The sequence below is a fragment of the Pipistrellus hanaki genome (genome assembly GCF_964339955.1).
Source record: "Pipistrellus hanaki genome assembly, chromosome: 4".
In the NCBI taxonomy this organism is placed as follows: Eukaryota; Metazoa; Chordata; class Mammalia; order Chiroptera; family Vespertilionidae; genus Pipistrellus; species Pipistrellus hanaki.
The window spans coordinates 36804660-36827987 of record NC_140506.1 but is presented as its reverse complement, the minus strand read 5'-3'; the positions used below and the strand labels follow the sequence as shown (position 1 = coordinate 36827987).

The window sequence follows — 23328 nt, the reverse complement described above, 5'->3', positions numbered from 1 at the left end:
AAACTACCTAATCTTTGAGTTTCAGTTTCTTTATAAAATAGGGACTATACTAGTAGGGCTACTGTGAGGATTTATGTAAAGCCTCAGAACAGTATCTGTACTCTAGTACACTAAATGTTGGCCAGATTTATTATGGTGTACACACGTGCCATTGGATTAGTCCAGATGTGGACGGCCCTTTCTCCAGCCAACTCTTAAGAGCTCCTGGTCCCCAGCCTAGTAAGGATGCGAGGGGACTATTAATTGGTAAGCACCCACTTGACTCAGGTGCTGTGCCATACGCATCCACCAGGGGCCGCTCAAGCTACCCAAGCTCTTGTGCAAAGTGGGCCACGCCCCTGCGCCTGCTCACTTAGAGCCTTTGAAGTCTCGCCCGTACCCCAACCAGCTTTGGGCTGCAGCTCCTCCATTGGCTGCTGTAAACCAAGCCTCTGTGGGGTACGGCAGCGCCTGGGGGACAAACATCTTCCTGTTTCTGTGGATTCTCCTTTGCATCACTGTGTTCTGTGGGCATTTCTGGGACGGCAAGTATTAGCAGCTCCCTTGCGCTCTGTGCCTGAGAAGTAGGAGGAGGCAGAGTTCGGGCTGACTGTGGCCTGGGCCTGGCAAGAGGCCTTAGCCCGATGTTGCGATGGCTGATCGGGGGAAGCCGAGAACCTCAGGGGCTGGCCGAGGTAAACCCCTGGGTGGAGCCTGCCTGCGGCGGAAGCTTAGGTGGGAGCTGGGACCCTGAGTCTGGAGACAGTGGAGACCGTGTTGGAGGAGGGGCTTGCGTGTTGTGAAGCCAGGTTTCGGGTGGAGGAGGTTGGGTTGGGGGGAGGGGCGCCGCTTGTTATGGCTACTTTGTACTTTCGATGCTCCTAAGACGCTGAGAGTTAAATACAGCATCTTTGTTCCAAACGGTGAGAAAACTGGAGCTGATGTGGTTCAACAACGGGCTCAAGGATGCTCAGCTAGTCTTCTCCCTACTTAAGTCTCATATCCATTTTAAAAAGTGTGGTGACTACAACTTTACATTTTTTCGTTTACGTGGTGTCACTTCCCCTGATTGCTCAGGAAATATAGAGTTGATTTGAGGTTTTATACAAGAACCAAAAAAGATATAATTAACTTTTAAAATTAATGTTTTGCTTCAAAGTCAAGAAAAAATGATTTCTTAATTAATTGCTATTTTTTATTCCATAGTCAACGCTTTCTTCATGGGACTAAATAATTGAATAGACTGTAATGAGGTTTATATTTGAAATGTTGCGAATATAAAAGTTTTGGAATTTAAAAGTATTGAGGTGTGGAACTTATTTCATATGCCACCCAAGAATACAATTTGTGCTGAATTTCCTTTTATTTCTCATAGAAAATGTTTTGACTACTAAAAATAGGAAACTTAGATTGTTGTAAATCCAGAAACCTTACTTCTCAGTCTTAACTTCCTCATATCTTTGCACTTGAAGCTTATTCTCTATTTTTTAAAAAAGCATTTCTTACTTGAAATTAGGTGTATTTAAGATAGGCTGAAATCCTAAAAATTATAGGAGAATTGTGTAAAGTTGAGTAGTCCACATAGGATATATATATGACAATTCAGTACAGGACTCATTATTTGATGAATCATAGAATTTGATTAACTAATTCTGCCATATCTGACAAGCTTTCATTTGTGGAAAGTAGTATATAGTTTTCAGAATTCTCACTTTTGATTTTCACTGCTAACAGGGCAATGCGATAAAAAAAAATACTGCTTTAGTGTGAATTTTTTTTTGAAAACATTTATGCATGTTAAGTTGTATATTTCATAATGTAAAAGTATTTCAGTTTTATAACTGCTGTGAATTTGTACATTAAAGCAATGATTTGCCCTAAATTATGCAAGAACTTTGAATCTAAGCTTCTAACGTAAGCAGGAATAATTTTGTCCATTAGGGGACGTTTGGCAATGTCTCGAGACATTCTTGCTTGTCACAATCTGGGTGTGGGGTGAATTTCTATTGACATCTATAGAAACTAGGAATGCTATTGAGAATCCTACAATGTACAGGACAGCCCTTAACAAAGAACTATCTGATCCAAAATGTAAATAGTGTAAAGTTTTTGTTTTGTTTTTAAAAAAACCCTGCAGTTTAGAGGGTAAGAACAGAGATTTTATAAAATAGTAGTGGGTTTGACTACAGAAATGGGGTTAATAAGTCCTTTTTTAGAGAGTTATCGTGTTATATGTGCTTTGCAGTATTTGGCATATGGAATGCCACCTAATACTCTGTAAATGTTAGTAATTATCTTTATCAATGTTATTTTTCAAAGTTGATTTCATTGAATTCATTGACTCTAAATTATTTCATTCTTTTATTCATTCAGCAAACATATAATGCTGTGTGTTTAATATTTACTCCTTTGACCTGCAGTTTTGTTTCTGCCAAGTTTCAATTGAGAAACACATTTAAAAATATTGAGTTGGATTGGTCCATTCATTTTTTAGGTCAGGTTTATTGAAATATAATTTCATAAAATAAAATTCACCCTTTTTCTAAATTTATTGAGACTTGAAAACAAATTTATGGTGTGGATTTATGGTAAGAAAAATGTTTTGTATTAAATTGGCGGTCAGTTGATATTAGGGGAAATAATACAAGGTGGGGCAAAAGTAGGTTACAGATGTGATATAGGAAACATGGAATTTATTCTTGTAGTATTATTTATTATTTTCCATACCAACAACTGTAAACCTACTTTTACCCCACCCTTTATGTAGTATTAGAATAGGTTTTTAAATGTTATGTTTTTAGATGTATACCATGCAGTTTTACTGCAGTATGCCTTTTATCATAAATCATTTTATCTTCCTCTTGTTTTGTCTTTTTCCCCCCAATACAAGAAATCTCCTTTACAGACAATAGGTGAAGAACAAACCCAGAACCCCTACACTGAACTGCTTGTACTGAAAGCTCACCATGACATTGTGCGGTTTCTGGTACGGCTAGATGACTACAGGTAAGAAACTCCAATTATTCAATTAATTATCGTTTGGAAAGAGTTCTTAGGGAATTTTATATAAAAAACAACTTCAGAATTAATCTCTTCTAAAAATCTCAAATCTGATCATTAGCAAAATTTAGTAGAAATTGACCTCTGAATCTTGGTGAAATGCATATCCAAAGTCTTTTTTTTGCTCAGAAGTCAGGGTTTCATATCTGATGATTTGATCCTTATTTTTTGAGGTTTTTTTTGACAGCTCAAATTTTTTTGGTGGTTTTGTTGTTAGTTTTTTGGGAAGTGTATGACTTTAAAATTTGGGTGGAGTTATGTTAAGGCGAACTTAAATTTGACAAACAAATATGGGAAATGTTTAAGTGTCAGATACCTAAGGGAATGTAATATTTTTAGTGGAAGGTGAGGTAAGTATTTAATCTGGATTTGTTGTTATTGATGAAACCCCTTTAAAATTAATATTATTCAGCAAAGGGAATAGATTCAATAATGTCATAATAACTATGGTGATATATGTTTACTAGAATTATTATGATCATATTATAAGATAATAAATGTCATGTGTTATATACATGAAACTAATAAAATTGTACAACTATAAATAATAAATAATAAAATGCACATTATTCTGTACTACTTTGGTAACATATATATAATATTTGCAAATAGATATAAAGGTGTGTAGGTGTTTGGACTATAGACTTAACTTATTACTGATCTGTTTATTAAACTCTTACATAATTGTATCCTTATCCTTTGTAGCAAATATCGCAATAACAATTACACAATTTAACATTTATCTTTCCCTCTTCAATATAAACCTCATGAGAGTGGGAGCTATGTTTTTCTTGTTCACCACATATCCTTAGTGCCTGGTACAGTGCCTAACATGTAGCAGGCAATTAATAGGTAGTTGTTAAATGAATTAATGAGTCCCCAGACTATTAAGTTATTTGCCATCTTAACTCCCTTACCCCATTTCTGTTGTCTTTATCAATTCTTCCACTATCACCTCTACTTGTCTCTTTTGCCTTTAATACTGTGTGTGTGTGTGTATGTGTGGTTTTTCTTTTCTCATTTTCTAAAAAATATATTTTTATTGACTTCAGAGAGAGGAAGGGAAAGGGAGAGATGGAAACGTCAATGATGAGCGAGAATCACCAATCGGCTGCCTCACGCACTCCCCACACTGGGGATCGAACCCGCAACCCAGGCATGTGCCCCGACTGGGAATCGAACTGTGACTTCTTGGTTCATAGGTTGATGCTCAACCACTGATCCTAGCTGGGCTCTTTTTTCATTTTTGATTCCATGGTGACTGCTTCTGTGATTATTCCTAATTATGACTATCACCTCTGTTGTCTATTAACCTTTCTTCTCTCTGCTTTTCTTTCTTTTGTTTTTAAATTATTTTATCCTCCAGCTTTTATTTACGTATTTATATTTATTATCCCTTTTCTTTTTTTCTCTCTCCACCCTGAGCCAACTCCTCCCAGGCCTTCACCACTCTATTGTCTGTGTTCATATATGCATATTATCTGCTTTTCTTATGTCTTTGGTATTTAGTTACTTTTCCCATGTGCAATGCAATTCTGATGCTCCCTTGAGTTAGGTCAGATTTACAGTCCTGCACAGCACTTCCCTCACCTTAGTCACTGGCTGCAATCTCCAGGGTTTCCAGGCCGCCCACACTTCTGACCAATTGGCTATATTGCCACTTTCCCCTTATAATTTGCTAGAAGGGCCACCAGAACTCAGGAAAGCACTATACAGTTTTATTATAAAGGGTACAATCAGGAGCAGCCAAATGAAAAAGGGCAAGGTCTGGGAGATCCTAAATGTAAACTCTATTACTTAGGATCCATCACCCTTCATCAACTCAGTGTGTATCACCAAGAGAAAGCTCACTCAAACTTTGAGCTTTCAAAGTTTTTGTAGTGGTTTTATACATAGGAATAATTAAATCATTCACCACTTGATTAAACTCAATTTCTAGCCTTTCTTCCTTCCCCAGTTTTGAGGTCAGGCTGATATCTATGGCTCAAAGCCCTAATCCTCTAAAAAGTTTCTTTACAGATCTTGGTTCATATTTTCCACATGGCTAGCTCCCACCCTTAAATGGTCTAGGGGTCCACCCTGAGTCACCTCATTAGTACAAACGCAGGTCAAGTCTGAGGAGTCCAGCTTCCTTCAGAAAACAGGGACAGAGTCCAGCCAAATTATTATACAAGTCGAGGCCCAATGTTGCCGCCACCAGCTGGGACTTCCTGTCCCCCAGCTGCTGGCCAGGGCCTCCCTTCGCACCGCCTTGGCCTGGTTCCGCCCACTCACCTGCTCCACCATCCTGCCACATCCTGCTTTTATTGGGACCCATTGGGTCTGGCAGCACCTCCACTGTCGCCTGTTGCTAATGTCTGCCATGTTCCGCACCACCCCCTGGTGGTCAGTGCATGTCTAACTCCCCATGGGCCAAAATCTCGCCCATAGGGACAATTTGCATATTAGCCTTTTATTATATAGGAAAAGAGGCTTGGTACATGGATTCATGCACCGGTGGGGGTCCCTTGGCCTCTCACAATCCAGGACCCCACCATGCATGGTCAGGGCCAAGGAGGGATGTGGGAGTGCTCCAGTGCACATCTGGCCCATCTGGCCCAGTCCCGATTAGCTGGACCCCAGCAGCAAACTTATCTACTGTTCAGAGCATATGCCCCCTGGTGGTCAGTGCGCATCATAGCTACTGGTTGAAAGATTGAACAGTCATTTAGGCTTTTATATATATAGACAAGATAGTCCTCCTCAACTTTTGCTTGAAGATTCATCTCATATATATTATTAGTCTATCAACTTTATTTTTCTGTTGTGATATAAGCCAAACAAATTATAACATGTTAACCATAGTATAATAATCTTCAGCGTTTTTGGTAATGTTTGTTGTTGGTGAGTACGAAGAGATAACTGTATTTTATTTAGTCATATTTTTGAAACTAAACATTTCTGGGAAGATAGGATATTGAGCAGTTCAAGTTTTCTTGTACCATATTTTACCATAGAAAATTCGTAGTTAGGTTAAAAAATGCTCGAATAATTTCTCAGGCCATAATCACTAATATAATATTTGAACCTTAAGGAATCCTCACATCATTTTGCCTAAAAAAGTTAAGTAAAAAATATGTAGTTTACTTTCAGGATGTAGTCTTTAACTTTTTATATAGATTAACTGTTAAGATTCCATGTACATTGCTATCTGCCCTCAGACATGTCCTCTTAGCCATTCTGATTACCTAGTTAGAAGAAGACTTCAGAAAAGGCCCTCTTATAGAGTAATGATCCCTGACCAAATGCTGATATCTGATTACATTTTCCTCACAGGGGTGCTCATGTATGATACAGTAAAGTTCTATAAACAGTGAAAAGCTATAGACAACTACACCAGTTATCTGTTTATTGCTCTGTCAAAAATCACCCCAAACTTCAGTGGTTTAAAACAACCATTATATATTTAGTTCACTATTTTGCAGGGTGGCAATTTGGGTTAGGCTCACTGGGTAAGTTGTTTTGTGTGTTTTTCCCCCCATCTGCATCATGGTTGGCTTACCTTGGTCAGGTTTAGTTATGCATCTGTGGTTAACAGGTAGATTGGCTGGCGCTGGCAGTTCACAATGACTGGGCTCTCTCTCCGTGTGATTGCTCAAATGCTTGCTCACATAGTGATTAGGGAGTTCTAATACCAGCAAAATGGCAAGCCCCAATGTAAAACTTTTCAAGTCTCTGTATACTATTTGCTGTTGTTTCATTGGCTAAAGCAAGTCAGGAGCTGGCACAAATTCAGTAAGTGGATAAATAAACTCTACCTCTTGAAGCAACTAATGCTTTATGCAAGTGATGACCTTAGGAAGGAGAATACTTTGTGGTCATTTTTGCTATCTAACAGAGTGAATATAAATGTCTAAAATAAATGGGGGGTGGGGGAGAATACACCCTACTTTTTGTTTTTTTGCAATAAAGAAGAGATTACTACATGAATCATATTTAATTCTTGGTACTCAAGTCATTACTTTGTCAAAATTTCCATGGAATTAAATCTGAAGTTTTTCAGTCAGTCACAGGCCTTTGGAACTTTCAATCTGTGTATTGTTTTTAAAAATTTAATTTCATAGTGTATGCAAAAAATAACTGAAAGTCATTATTAATAAGAAAACTTAAAAACTCTACAAACTATTAATATTTATTACAAATAGAATTAAGAGCTTAATATTTTCATTCTTTAACAGTTTAATTTAGAATTATCTTCATCATTGCATATGTACATTATGCATTGTCAAATTACCAAAATACCTTAAATAAACATTATATTGTTACACTTTTTATGTTTTTACTTAGTTTTTGTAGACATAGCATTCTAGTTTTTTGGTCAGCTGTTGTAATCCAGGTTTCACGCTTCAGGTATTTAGATAATGTCAGTTTATTGAGAATTTTGCAGAAGGATTTTCTTGTTTTCTTGGTGGCTCAGCTAAAATCAGTGAGTGGAAAATTTTCTCAGATTGGTTTTTGAAGATACCAAATAAATCCTGTATAACATAACAGACAGCTGCCTTTTCTTTTCTTCTTCAGTATTTTTTGAACATGAAGTGAGGGTCATATTGATTGGGAGATCACTAAAGAAGGCTAAGACTCAGCAAGAGTCTTCTAAAAAGTGGGCTGTGTTAAAATTGTATGTAATACTCTAGTGCTAAAATTATATATAATACTCTAGCATTTGACACATTAAACTAAACTGAGTTTGTAACACATTTTAAGAGTAGTTTTTTCTGTTGCTCATTTGACCATTCCTTGCTACTCCAGGAAATAGAAAAGGTTATATAGGATGGTGATCATGACTGGAAATGAATTAGGTGACCCATGAAATGCCAGACTGGAGAACAAAAAATGTGCTCCTAGAATGGCTGGTGAAGCTTTATATTCACAAGAAACTAAACAAACTCAGTATGGTTTGATAATTCACTGAACAAATAATATACTACGTCTTTAAGAAAATATTTTTAAGCTAGGGATAACTTTCCACAAACATTCAGATAAAATAAATCAATAGTCAAGATGGATTTCCCTAGGAAGCAGGCAATAAAATAGAGTTAAGCATGCAAAAAGTTTATTAAAAATATCAATATTTTGGGGAGAGAAAGGAGCAGGAATGAATATTTTTATAAAGTTTTTTTAAAATTTCTATTAATTTCAGAGAGGAAGGGAGAGGGAGAGATAGAAACATTAATGATGAGAGAGAATCATGGATTGGCTGCTTCCTGCACGCCCCCTACTGTGGATCAAGCCTGCAACCCGGGCATGTGCCCTTGACTGGAATCGAACCCAGGACCCTTAATCCCTTTCCAATTAAAAAATATGTAGTTCTATATTCAAATGCTATTAACAGACTGTCAGACTGTATTTGGCCAATTTCCTATCTACTGGATAATCTTTTAGCTCCTATAGTAGGAGATGTAACCAAATGGTTTTGAAGTGGGTACTAATTATAGGATTTGTCTGAGCCAGTGAAGACAACAGGTGCATATGAGACTTTGAAACTGAATCTGAGAAATTTGAACTTGAAGCCCAGTTTTGGGTGTTAAAGAAAATGTTACTTGACTGAAATAGTGAAATTTTAGGAATCTTCTATAGGGATAAAAATTCAGGAACAAAATAATTTTTGTGTCCTAGTGTTATGGGCAAATATAGAATATGATGTTGGCTTTAAAAAGTAGTTAGAGTACTTTTACAGAAAAAGGAATAGAAATAATTAACTTATCGAAGCACATAGTTTATTTTTCCACTTCTGGAATATCACTTCTCAGTGAAGCTGTTCCTCAGCTTGGCTTTCTGTCACAAGTCAGGGTTTACATATAATTTTAAAGCAAGGAAAGACTTTAAAGTTTCTTTACAGATCTCCCTCATTCTTACATTTATTCCAGTTTGTTCATTGTAACACTGTAAATGATCCCTCAGTACCTGGCACAGATCCTAGCCGGTATTCGTCAATATTTGCTAAATTAGCTTAAATAACTTAATCTGCATTAATATTAGTAAATCAGAATTTCAGTAATAAGGTTTGATGGTTCTTAGTAATCTTAGCACTTAAATGTCACCAATGATTTATTTTTTTAACTTTTTTTCTCTAACCAGATTTGTATCTGCTGGTGATGATGGACTTGTAGTTGTGTGGAATGCCCAGGTGTGTATTGATTTTGTTGGATTGTGTAATAAAGATATGACTGTATAGTTGAGTATACATTCATAAACATTAGTATACCTGCATATTAGTAGACAGACTAATTAATACTTGAAGAGGCATACTTGGGAAGATTTCATTTAAATTGGGAGCCAATATTTCACAATAGAAACTTTTTTAATAAAGGTTTTTTTTTTCTGAGAAACAAATACCAAGATGTGAAAATAAAAGTTTAATCTTACCAAACAAAACTTACCAGTAATTATGTAATGACTCTGAAAATGAATCAAGTGTTGATTTGTGTGGCAATTTTTCTTTCAAAAATTATGATTACATGATGTAACATGCTTCTCATGTTTGAACTTAAGAGCAATATAATAAAAGGCTTATTAAAAATACTTAAGACTTGACCAAATTTCTCTGATATCTCTCTTCCTGACCCTTTGATACTCAGATTATTCTCTTTTGAAGTATCTGTCTTCTCTCATGGTCTGATCTGTCAGATCCTCATTTTTCAATGGCTTTGCCTGTGGTTAAAGGAGTTCTTTAACATGTTGCTACATTCATGAAATCTTGTAACCTTGGAAAGATTTTCAATTTGTCATATTTACATTGTGTTTTATAGTATGTTTACTACTTGGGAAGTCCATGAGAGTCTGATGGGTGGGAATAGCTGTTGCCATTAAATAGAGGTGGAGTGGAGGCTAACTTTATGAGTACATTATTGGATATAGATATATTTGTTGCTGACTTTTTTTCCCTCCCACAACTGTATAACTGTGAAGACAAATAACAAATACTTGGTAAGGAGCTGACTTTTTTTTTTCTTGCATAGCTTTATAAATCTGGATACTTAAATAACAAATACTTGGATAAGGAGGACTTCCTATTTTTTTCCTACAGATTAAGTTACTGAAATTTTTATGCTTAATTTATCCAATTATATTCTTACAATCATATGGAAAGAATATTTCTTTAAATTTTATATGAATTTAAAATTCTGATTTAAACTTCTGATAGATAATATAAATTTTAGCATATTTATATGAAATATGCTAAAATTTATATTATCTATCAGAAAATACTTCAAATTGTTTATGGCTAAGTAATTTCAAATAGAACGTATGCATTTTCTGCATAGTGATTCTTCTTAGTGTTGTTGAAGTTGTTTAACTTGTGAAATAATGAACCTGTTAACATTTCATTGGTATTTCAGACAGGAGAAAAACTTTTGGAACTCAATGGACACACTCAAAAGATAACAGCTATTATTGCATTTCCTTCCTTGGAAGCATGTGAAGAAAAAAATCAGCTCATCTTGACAGCCTCTGCTGATAGAACAGTTATTGTATCCTTTAGTCTGGAAGAGAGTGCAGTAGATATACTGACACAAGGGACCAGTATATACATTATTAGTCTTTAGGCTTTTGGGGCCTGTTTGCACATTGCTGTTTTAGCAAAAATGATTTTGTTCTAGCTTTCATAAAACACTTCTTAAAAGCATTAGGCATCTGAAAAGTATTAGACTGAAATAGCAGGTTAAGTTATATTATTGATAGAAACCCCATGAACTAAAACTGTTCTTTCTAGAGTTACTATTATATAAAATAGATGAAATGGAGAAAATGAGCTTAAAAATACTTAATATTCTCAGTTTGCTTTTAAATTTAGGGAAATAAAGATCGGTTAGACTGGGAAATAATTTACTTTGGCTTTTTTGTTTGTTTGTTTTCTGCTCATTGTACAGCAAAGAAAAGTTAATAGCCCCAATCCATAAGAACCTTTTGAGAACCCAGTCTGACAGAAAAGTGAATTGCCATTAGCTTAGTGTTTAATATTAGTATTTAGTATTTAAAAATAAAATTTAAAAAGTATGTTACTTTTCTTTCCCCCTTTTAGGTAAAATTTTAAAATGTAATGGCATTTTATAAAGTGCTTACGTGTGCCACACATTTTGTTTTATATAAATCTATTTGATTTTTACAGTAAGTATTTTTGTTCTCATTTATAGATATTAGAGGCAAAGAGAGGTTAAGTAACTTGTCCAAGGTCATGCGGCCAGCATAGGGTAGAACGTAAGCAGTCTGACTGTAGAGCTGAGTTCTGAACCACTATATAATAATACTGCCTTTTAAAATATTTTCCTTAGGTTGGCCAGTGTTTCTCAGTGGTTAAGCAGTGACCAATGAACCAGGAGGTCAAGGTTTGATTCCTTGTCAAGGCACATGCCCAGGTTTCAGGCTCAATCCTCAGTAGGGGTTATGCAGGAGTCAGCCAATCAATGATTCTCATCATTGATCTCATTGATGTTTCTTTCTCTCTTCCTCCTTCTCCCTTCCTCTCTGAAATCAATAAAAATACATTAAAAAAAATACTTTCCTTAAACAAATTTAGCCCCTTAAACTTTTTATAAGAAATTTGGATTTGTGAAGGCCATAGCCAAATGCTATGGATAACTGTAAACTGTAATCCTGTAATCTCTCATGACCTTTTTTTTTTTTTTTTTTTTTTTTTTTTTAAGTTACCATAGATTACCTTTAAAAAGCCTCTGCTCATTGAAAATTCTGTTTAACTAGCTTCAAGCATTAGTGAAACAAGTTTCAAAGTAAGCCCAAAGGAGTCACTGCTCCTCAGGCTTCTATAAACCATATGTATACTTTAGGACACTTAAACAAGCTTCTCAGCAAAAGTGATTTCTAGACAAGTTGCCAATAGGTGAAAACATTTTAAGAAAATGTTTAAATGGTGATAAATTGTGAGGGGATTACAGTATTATGTAAACAAGGGCATAAAATTCACTCATATTTTTAGGTCAGGGTAGCTTTGTTGCTATTGCTCTATTGAGGCAAATATTTTATTGACTAAAGCTCTTTTTAAATTTGTTTTCAGTATCAGTATAACCTCTGCAAAAGTAGAATTTAAAATGCTTTTTTATTAGACGATTCCTAAAGTACTACTTAGAGGCAATTATTACAGTACAGTATAGAGATGAGTAGCTGGGGCAGTATCAGTATAAACTGTACCTATACATGATGGTATAGACTGATTTTCTTTGCTGAATGACTTTGTTGAAAATAATTCCAGGGTGCTTTGCTTGCAGTTCTTTTACTCAGGCGAATTCTAAATTAACTCAGCTTGGCCTTCACTATTAACTAAAATTTTATTAACTAAATGCTAAGTGTAGATTTTAAAAAAATTTGTCAAGTGATAGTCTTAAAAGTTTGTATGTACACACACATTTATACATATTTCATATATTATGTGAATGTGTTTTCAGATATGATGTAAAATGTGTATTTTATTATAGGAAATGGTGTGAAAAATTTGAAAATTGTCATACTCCTTAGGGTCAAACTAACTTTGGACATTTTATGAGAGGTCCTCTAATTATTTATATATATATAGGTAATAGGAACACACTGTTACTATCTTTTTTTAATCAGGATAACAGTAGTTAATTATCTACTGTTATATAACTAACAGATAATGATATAACAGTATAATTACAAAAGTAGTCTATATGGTGGACTATTTTGGAGAATAAACTTAAAAATTTAAACAGTTGCAATATTTAATGTCTATAAAGATTCAGTTTTCAGACCATTCTTTCTGTTGGCATTTTCAAATAGTTTGACAGTAAAATTTACCTGAAAATTATTGTAGCTTGTAAGCTTACTGTACTAAGTTGACTCACTATATTAATTTTTGTAGTAGTGCAAAATTAAATATTTTATGCCTTATTTTCTACCTCAATGTGTGACATTTGTAACTTAATTATTGGAAAAATTATAAGATTTGAAATGTTTAGAAATTATTTCTTAACATAAATTTAGGTATGGAATTGTGATACTGGCAGGCAAGTTCAAAAAGTGTCATGCTTTCAGTCTACTGTAAAGGTAAGATTATAAGTCAATGTTTTATGGTAATAATTTTTTTTGTCTGAGAAAAAACTGTTAAGTTTGATGAAATTACTTTTGTGGGTTAAAAAATTATTTCTTCCTGCCCTAGCCGGTTTGGGTCAGTGGATAGAGCCTGTAATGATTCACATTACAGAAAAAGTTCTTATAAAGTACTTTTAGTCGATCTGCAGACTAAAGGTTCCCAGGTTCGATTCCTGCCAAGGGCACATGCCCTGGTTGCAGCTTGATTTCCCCCTCACCCTCTTTCCCCCCTCCCAGTAGGGGACGTGTAGGAGGCAGCCAATTAATGATTCTCATCATTGATGTTTCTATCTCTCTTCCTCTCTGAAATCTATTAAAAAATATATTTTAAAAAGTTATTTCTTCCACACATAGTTAGTTATTTTATTCTTCTAAGATTAGATTTTTAGAAGTATATATTTTAAATGCTAGAATGTTTGAATTTGAAGTTAGAGCAAGCGATGAATCTCTATAGCAAGATAAGTGCGAAATTGTAAAAAGAGGCAGTCCTTGCAGAATGACTCTATAGCAGTAGTTAGTATGTTTCTTCATACATTGAAATAAAAACATGGAATAATTTGTCCCTCATACTCTGGCTTCTATAAAGTCATAAAGATAAGATATGTTTATAATAGCCAAGATCTGGAAACAGTTCAGGTATCCATCAGTAGGTGAGTAGATAAAAAGGATGTGGAATATTATGCAGCTGTAAAAAAAGAAGGAACTCTTACCCTTTGTGACAGCATGGATGGACCTGGGAGCTTATTACACTAATTGAAATAAGCCAGTCAGAGAAAGACAAGTATCACATAATCTCACTTATATGTGGAATCTAATGAAAAATTAAACTGACAAATAAGATAGGACCAGAGGTATGGATACATAGAACAGACAACAGACTGACAGATCTCAGAAGGGAAGTGGATGGGTGGGGAGACTGGAAGAGATTAACTAAAGAACATATATGCATATTTGTACAGCCCAGGGACACAGACAATAATGTGGTGATGACTAATGGCAGGGTGGGCCTGAGTGGAGGGAAGCAAAGGGCAGGGAAAGGGGGACATCTGTAATAGTGTCAACAATAAAGAGAAATAATTAGTAGGATAAATTAGTCCTAAGGAAAAAGATGTTAGTTGCTTAGTTCCAAAACAAAATTTTATGGGGCTAATTGGTTGCTACTATTAAGTTCATTCATTTTACAGTTATTAATTGGGGCTTATTACATGAGAGGAATTCTGCTACATGTTGGAGATACAGACTTGGATAACACTTGATTCTTTGATGCCTATAGAAGAAATTACCTTAAATGTTCTCAGAAATGTGTCTTTCAATAATGTGGGCAAGTTTGGAGAAAGATGCTAGTAAAATGAGATAATGTTTTCTTTAAAGATAACTGATCTCTAAATTGGAACCAACACTTAAGAAAACAAACAAAAAATCAAAAAACCGAAAAAGAATTGCTGTCTGCCAATTGTCTTGTATATCACTTTTTTCCTGAAAGGCAGTATCTCTGGTAGCCATCTCATGCTGCTACGCTCTTCTAGTTATTAATTTAGTAAAGTTTATGGGGAAGAAAGTGCCATTTACTGTATGCTGTATCCAATTTAACAATGTACTGTCTTTGAAGAGGCCATTTAAGTACTGACTGATACAAAAATTTGACAAGCTGATCCTAAAATTCATATAGAAGTAGGGTAGGACCTCTTGAAATATAAACTGCGATGTTTTTTTTCAACCTTTATTATTCCAGCAGTTTTTTATTTTTATTTTTTATTTGATTTATTTTTTACAGAGAACAAGAGAGAGGGATAGAGAGCTAGAAACATCAATGAGAGAGAAACATTGATCAGCTGCCTCTTGCACACCCCCCACGGGGGATGTGCCCACAACCAAGGTACATGCCCTTGACCAAAATTGAATCTGGGACCTTTCAGTCCGCAGGCTGACACTCTATCCACTGATTCAAAATGGTTTAGGCTATTCCAGCAGTCTTAAAAGTAATCCCAGCCTATGTCAGGCAGAACCTTGTCCTTTTTGTTTTTTATTCTTCTCACTTGTTCTAGCCCTTGTGCTCACTTGAGTCAGTGGGTGAGGAAAGTGCTATTAAAAGTGTGGACTTTAAAGTACCATCCTATCTAATAAAGAGGGAATATGCTAATTGACCCTCACATCATCGCAAAGATGGCAACGTCCACAGCCAATAAGGAGAGAATATGCTAATTGACTGCCATGCCCTCAAAGATGGTGGTGCCCACAGCCAGTCCCCTCAGCCCTGTTGGGGCAGCAGGTGTGTGGCAAGGCCTGGCCAGCCCTGTGCGCCTGCCTCTGGAGTCCCCTAGCCCCTTTAACCCCCCAGCTACCCAGGGCCAGCCTGAGGTGCAGGCAAGCCTCAGATGGCAGCTGCTCAGCCACCCAGGCTGATTGAGGCTCAGGTAACCAGGGCTGGCTGAGGCTTGCACTGACAGAAGTGGCAGCAGCAGAGGTGTGATGGGGTGTACCCTTCTCCTGATTGCTGGGTCGCCTCCTGCCCCTGAGGGCTCCCAGACTGTGAGAGGGATAGGACAGACTGAGGGATGGCCCCCCTCCAGTGCATGAATTTTTATGCACCAGGCCTCTAGTTAAAGATAAAGGACTTCTACAGAATACTTTCAGTATTTATGATATTAATTTGAAGATACATAAAGACTAAGGCCATATTTTCAGTTTTATTTTAAAAAGCAGCTTATTTTAAGCCTTGTGTATTAGATGTCTGTTATTAAATAAAAAATTACCTCAAAACTTAGTTTCTTAAAACAAATATCTCACAGTGTTTGTGGTCAGTAAAAGAGAGCAGCTTAGCTGGATAATTCTGACTCAGGATGTTGTCACCTAAAGGCTTGACTGGATTTGGAGGTTCCTATGGGACTCACATACTTGGGAAGTGTTGGTGGTTGTAAGAGGCTTCACTTTCATGCCAGGGGGTCTTTCTCCATGTGGCTGCTTGTGTATGTTCGCCCTAGAGAGAGATCTAAGAGAGAGCAAGGAGGAAACCACCATGTGTCTCATGTCTTTGTAAGTCACACACTATCTTTTCTGCCACATTCTGTTCATTAGAAGCTAGTCACTTTGTAGAGCCCACATTCAAGGGGGGGTAATTAAGCTTCACCTTTGAAGGAAAGGGTATCAAAGATTTTGGGACATATTTTAAAACCTCCAATGAATGCATGAACTTCTAAACTTACATATATTTCTCAAATTATGCAGTGTTTAACATTTCTTCAAAGACTAGATGTTTGGCTGTCTGGTGGGAATGACCTATGTGTGTGGAACCGAAAATTAGATCTCCTATGTAAGACTAGTCACCTTTCTGATACAGGTAAAAACAAATTAAGGTAACTGTGAACCATGAGTGACAGACTCTAAAAGACTCAGTGAATCTTCAAAGAGACTTTCCATGAACACAGGGGTACGGAGGCAGTACTTTTCTTTGCAGTTCTGAATATAACATGTAGCCATATTCTCCGGGTTATTAAGGGTTGCGTAAAATATATTTTCATCCCAAATTGGAAGGAGAAGATTCCCCTCCTTTTGGCTTCCTCATCCCTTTTAACAGAATTTCTCAAAGTGGTTAAGAAAAACTTTTAATATATGATCAGCAAACTCTAAACATGTTGGTACCTGAAAGCACTTTTGTGGCTTTACAATAGCACTTTAAAAAAATTTTTTTTGGATCACTGGTCTTTCAATAGATTTCTAAGGATGACCTCATTTTACATTTGGTTTTAATAAGTTTATTCATGAGTAAATTTATTAACAAAGTTCTATTTCCTCAGAATTCTGTTTACAGACATTTTTTGTTTTAACAGAAAAAAAATCAATTTTGACTTCTATAGATACCAAGGATTGTAAAGAATAAAATTAAAATTTATTCAGAGCAAAAACATTTAAGTATATATGAGTAAATTTAAATGACAATAACCTTGAAGTTATGTGATAAACTATTAACTATTTCTGTTCTAAAAGTAATTTAATGAACCCATGGACATGCTATAAAAAATATTATTAATTATTGACATCTTAAAGCAGGGGTCCTCAAACTTTTTAAAGTGGGGGCCAGATCACGGTCCCTCAGAGAGCTGGAGGGCTGGACTATATGAATTACTAATTCCTACTGTAACACCTCGGCTGCGCTCACTGCCCAAAAAACCTGGCGGGCCGGATCAGACTCCTCTGCGGGCCTCATGTGGCCCGCGGGCCGTAGTTTGAAGACCCCTGTCTTAAAGGTAGTAGAAGCTCTGTGAATTGAATATATAGTTCATAATTGAAAATAGCTTATTTCTATATAGATAATATAAAACTAGAGGCCCAGTGCACGAAGATTTGTGCAAGAATGGGCCTTCCTTCCCCTGGCTGCTGGCACCACCTTCGCTCTGGCCTGGATCCGCCTTTCTTCTTACCCACACTGCACCGAGGCTCAGGGCGGCTGGGGTGGCGCAGAACACCTGCGTCTTCGCCATGGCAACGATGCCAGTGTCCTGCCCGGCCCCCAGCTGCTTGACTCCTGTGTATGCAAATTAACCTGCCATATTTGTTGGGTTAATTTGCATACTCACTACTAATTGGCTGGTGGGCATGGTGGAATGTTGAATCTGATTAATCCAATTTTGTAAATATTAAATTAATTAAAAACGTGTTATTTAAAAGCCCCTTTCTTAGCCGTTGACTTTTGGCTAACTCATTTACTATCAGGGAACCCACTCAGGATTCTTAAATTTAAATTAAGAGAAATGCCAATTTTATATTTTCTTTGAGCTAAATGTATTGTAAATGGTGAGGGTGATTATTTTAAGGGATCCCTGGTAAATAAGTTTACTATAATGTTCAAAGAGTATATCCTCCCCTTATTAGATCAGTAGTCTTCCAAAGGCCTCACCCATTTTTCACAAAATCATTTTCTGTGTATAACCAAGCAAGTGTGATATAGAAAATGGTGTGTGCTTTATTGTGACCACTCCCTTTATTGTAAATGACTGACTTAAAACTGAGAATGATTTTGTTTTGTATGTAACCATGAAGAAAACAGTTTCACCTTTGTTTTATATTTCTGAAGGGATCAGTGCTTTGATTGAAATACCTAAGAATTGTGTTGTGGCAGCAGTTGGCAAAGAACTGAGTGAGTATGACTCCTTTTTTCTTCTATTTTTTTTTTTTTAAATTTTAAACTAGAACTTGTATACACATTTTGGAAAGACTAGTTAATATTTCATTTAAGGAACATCTGCCCCTGCCCCAGTCTTGGCCTCCTGGGATTGTTGAAGTGATATTGAGACCTAGATATTTTCAGGATATTAAGTCAGTTTTTGTCCTACCCATGTTCTAACATAGCCAAGTGTAGCAGCTAACATCACTCCTCTTATGCCAGAGAAGGCCTTAGATCACATATTCCTCTCTGTTGCTGATCTGTACAAATACTAGTACACTTATTTAACAAACATTAACCATATGAAACAACTGTCAACACTTTTAATAAAATTATACCTGTTTTTTCACTTAGTAATTTTCAGGTTGGTAGCACCCATAGAAGGATCACTAGAATGGAATATTCTTGAAGTTAAGCGCCTCCTTGATCATCAAGATAATATTCTTTCATTGGCTAATATCAATGGTAAGCTCAAGGTGTAAGTGCTTATCTTATGTAAAATTTTATACTTGTTAACATAATCTGTTATGAGCTTCAGTCTTGTTCCAGGATTTCTATAATTATCTTCATTGAAATAATTTTGATTAGTAGGGTGGCAGTCTTTAATATTGTGAAATTCAAGGCAGTGGAACTAATGAAGTTTCCTAGATTGGTAGAGTAAGATTTAGGCACAAGGAGAATAAAGTGAGGAGAGAGAAGAGATGGAGGAGAGCATCATTGTGGGCTCTGTGGGATGATTGTCGTAGGCTGTAAATACTAATGCTTAGTAGCATTCTGGCATTCTTGGCAAATGGTTCTGGCTAGTCCTAATTGTATAATTTATACAGCAAGTACATACTTACAGTTAAATGAGTAGGATTTAAGCAATTGTTTTCACAATTGAAGACTCAGAAAATAACACCAAACTAAGTTAAAGGTCTGCAGAAAATGAGTCATATCTGTCCTTCCTCAAGTTTGTGAATTTTGACTTGCTAGACTTCCTATTTAGCTTCATAATAATTTAAAAAATATTTTGTATTGATTTTTTTAGAGAGAGATGATGGGAGAGGGAGAAAAAGAGAGGAGGGAGGATATATATATATATATATATATATATATATATATATATAGAGAGAGAGAGAGAGAGAGAGAGAGAGAGGGAACACATTGATGTGAAAGAGAAATATTGATCAGTTGCTTCCTGTGCATAGCTGGACAGGGGACTGAACCTGAAACCTGAGCATGACCTTTTGGTACATGGGACGACTCAACCAACCAGGGAAGCTTCATAATGATTTTAATGAGTGTCTTCTGTAAGCCCAGTCTGACATCAGATGGCAGGATAGAATCCCAATCAACAAATCCTGCCATTTACCTAGTTCACTTTCAAATAAAGTGACATATCATCAGAGTTATTCTCGATGATCTCTGTTGAGGTCAGATGAGAGGCCTTTTGGGTGGCTTTACTTCTGTAGTCTGGAGGAGACTGTAAGAGGGTTCTATAATAGATGCCGTAATATGATAGTGGGAGGTCTGGACTGTACCTCCTGACCTAAGACCTTTTGAGCAATACTTTGCATAAACATGCCAAGAAGGGAAAGGGGTACAGACAGCACTAAGGGTAGTCTCCATTTGTATGCCATTTAGTCACATTTTTCAGTCCATCAGTGAGAATGTCTCTTCCATTTCCACAGTCCTCCTCTCCAATAGCCATCTTCTTGTACAACCCAGTTGCAAAGGACTAGACTTGTCTATGGTGTTAGAAGTAACAATGTTGGGAGCACTCCTTTATTTCTCTCTCGTCATGGATGGCAGCACAAAAGGCAAATTCTTATTTGAAAGATCCTCTGGCACTGAGCGATAAGCTCCAAGGCCTCAGAGCTGCTGGAAAAAGACAGCTGTGTTCTGACCCATTGAACTGGTCATGCCTAGTTGTCTTGTTTTAGTCGAAGCATTGGTACCATTGACCCAGCATGGTTCCTTAATAACCTTGATGGAATGTTACTGAAGTAGCCTTAACTTCATGGTACTTCTTTTACTGTGTAATATGTTGAGAAGTTTATAACATTTTTATTTTTATTTTAAAAAATATATATTTATTGATTTTTTACAGAGAGGAAGAGAGAGGGATAGAGTTAGAAACATCAATGAGAGAGAATCATCAATCAGCTGCCTCTTGCACACCCCCTACTGGGGATGTGCCCACAACCAAGGTACATGCCCTTGATCGGAATTGAACCCGGGACTTTTTAGTCCGCAGGCCGACGCTCTATCCATGGAGCCAAACCAGTTTTGGCAAGTTTATAACATTTTAACCAAGAAATTTTTCTTCAAGTATTTCTTTGCCAACTTCTTAAGGTGAAGAAAATGGAAAACTGAAGCAAAAAATTTAATGAAAACTACAGAAAAGCCCTAGTACTTTTTACTTTATAAACTCCATGACTGTAAATTTATGGTACAGATAATAAGGATATATAGGAATCATATATGGATGAGTAGTCTGGTAAGATGTGAACATGACATTGTGACAGTCTCATCTTGTACATAGGCATGTCTGCCTTGCTGCAGATTTGGGCAGCTTTGAAATGATTTATGTTGTACAGTTCTCAGCTCCACTCTCAGGCCTGCTTCTTTGTCCCACCAATTCCAATGAAAGGTGTGGCCAGTTACTGGGTTTGTAACTCACAGGGGAAGTGCATTTTCAGGGAGGGCCCCAGGGCAACCTTGGAATGGTAGACAAATGTGAATAATGAATACCATGTTGCCAAAGATATCTGAATTCCAGGCAGAAGTTTTCTAAGGCAGACCTACAAGATAAACCTTGTGACTATCTTTTTGATAAAGGGCTCTAGGTACTTCATTTATTTTATTCCTTTGTGTGTGTGTGTGCTGACAGCATGGTAAAGTAATCACAAAGTATTAGTACTTGGGAGGGATGGGTAGACAGATGCCAGGTGAAATTTTCATACTAAGTTACTTTTGAAAGTCCATCTGCATATAATACATGACTGAGGTGGTTTGGTGTGAAACATTTTGAATGACCTGTTTGGGAATATAAATTTACCCAGAGATAAACTGCATTGACTTAAGTGAGTGCCAGTAATTTTGTTTTTTGAAAATTTTCAAGTGGACACAAATACTTTTATCTATTGCATAGGCATCACAACACTTGGAGGATTATGTCAGAGCAGGCAACTTTGTGGTCTCAGTAGGTTACATTAACTGTGTAGGACACATGCAGAGTTAGAGTCGAGGATCTTCACTCCTTATTTTCTCTAGTTCTTCTGTAATTTGACTGAAGTTGGAAAGAGGAGGAAAGGGATGTAAAAGGTCATGGAAAGATTAGTACTCCTTTAACTTTCTCACTATTAAAATTAGAAGCCTATTTCTCTCCATGGATGAGAAATGAACTGAGAGCAAATTCTATAGAGTCTGTTAATAGACTAAAGAAAGTGGACTTGGAATGAAGATAGAATAATGTGTACCTGTATGATTGCTGGTAATTCTTTATTTCTAAGAGATTATTCATCTAGTTAGAGGTTTCTGTCCTGGTTTATTTGATAAATGGAATAATTAAATCATAATTAACTCATCTGTGTATTCCTAAATTACAAGTAACTGGATGTTTTATTACCATTAATAGGGAATAATACCTCAAGCTCAAAATAATACTGGCATTCAAAAATAACATTTGATGTCTTTTTTAAATGGCTAGATGTTTATTATTTAGATTTTTACAATCATCCACATTTAATGCATGAGAAATCCAAGCTAGAGAAAGGTTAAATGACTTTTAAAGACCACATGGCTAGTAATAGACAGAAGCAAAATTAGAAGTTGGCTTTCTAAACTCACATTGCATTGTTCTATTCTACTTTACCCTAAATATATAAAAATTAAAATAAAAGTTATATGATAATTTTTAGTTTCAGCAATTGAACATTGTCTATTAAATATATAATTAGTAAAATGTTTTAGTTGGTCCACTAATTTAATTTTCTTTAAAGGATTTAAAACCTTGATATTGTACAAGTAATACATAGTCATAATAGAAAAATGAAAAAATAGTAATAAACATAAAAAATGTAAAAATAAAAATAAAAATTCCCCACCATACAGTATTAAGCAGTAGTCCATATACTTCCAGGTGTTTTTTGGGGCATATGTGTGTGTGTATATATGTATGCATATGGTTTTCTGTTCTGTAATAGTTTGCCACGAGTATATTTGCATATGAATATAAACATACTTTATAAATTAATTTGCAATAACAGCATTATCATTTCATTTTATGATACCTTATATATTCCGTCACTAATTATATGTTTAGGTTATCTTCAGACTTTTAATACTATGTATAACAACCTTTTATATATGTCTTTTTTTTTAAATATATATTTTATTGATTTTGTACAGAGAAGAAGGGAGAGAGATAGAGAGTTAGAAACATCAATGAGAGAGAGTCATCGATCAGCCGCTTCCTGCACATCCCCCATTGGGGATGTGCCCGCAACCAAGGCACATGCCCCTGACCGGAATCGAACCCGGGACCCTTCAGTCCCCAAGCCGACGCTCTATCCACTGAGCCAAACCGGTTTCGGCTACATATGTCTTTTATGTATACTTTCCTCTGGATAAATTCCTATAAGTGGACTTGTTTTATCAATGGGTTTACATGTTTTTAAAGGTGTATTTCCAAATTTGGAGGGATTATATCACTTTATACTAGAATATCGGAGTGTGGGAGTGTGCTGATTCCCTTTGCTTTTATTAGCATTTGGGTATTTTCCTGTTTTATAATCTTTCCCATTAGCAAGTCGGTCAGTAGTATCTCATTGCTCTTGAATGTTTTTTATTATTAAGGGAACATCTTTTCTTAATGTTTACTGACCATTTATATTTCTTGTTTTGCCAGTTCAGAACCTTTGCCTATTTTTTTCTGCTGAAGTATTTATCTTGATCTTAGTGATTTCTAAGAACTCCTATGTATCAAATATAATAAACCTATTTTGCCTTAATTGGAGTGTTATCCTGTACACCGAAAT

At 35.9% G+C, this 23328-nt stretch overlaps 1 protein-coding gene across 1 annotated transcript in view; it reads left to right on the top strand.

Annotated features, from left to right (window-relative positions):
- Positions 1 to 350: 350 nt before the first annotated feature.
- Positions 351 to 23328, top strand: part of WDR41 (WD repeat domain 41) — a 33006-nt gene continuing 10028 nt past the window's right edge. Inside the window, exons 1-8 of the mRNA XM_084881289.1 lie at positions 351 to 674; positions 2870 to 2985; positions 9157 to 9205; positions 10419 to 10550; positions 13036 to 13098; positions 16369 to 16480; positions 18215 to 18277; positions 18659 to 18769. Coding sequence (XP_084737415.1) covers positions 624 to 674; positions 2870 to 2985; positions 9157 to 9205; positions 10419 to 10550; positions 13036 to 13098; positions 16369 to 16480; positions 18215 to 18277; positions 18659 to 18769 — 697 coding nt within the window. The 5' untranslated portion in view covers positions 351 to 623. The remainder of the gene's footprint in view (positions 675 to 2869; positions 2986 to 9156; positions 9206 to 10418; positions 10551 to 13035; positions 13099 to 16368; positions 16481 to 18214; positions 18278 to 18658; positions 18770 to 23328) is intronic.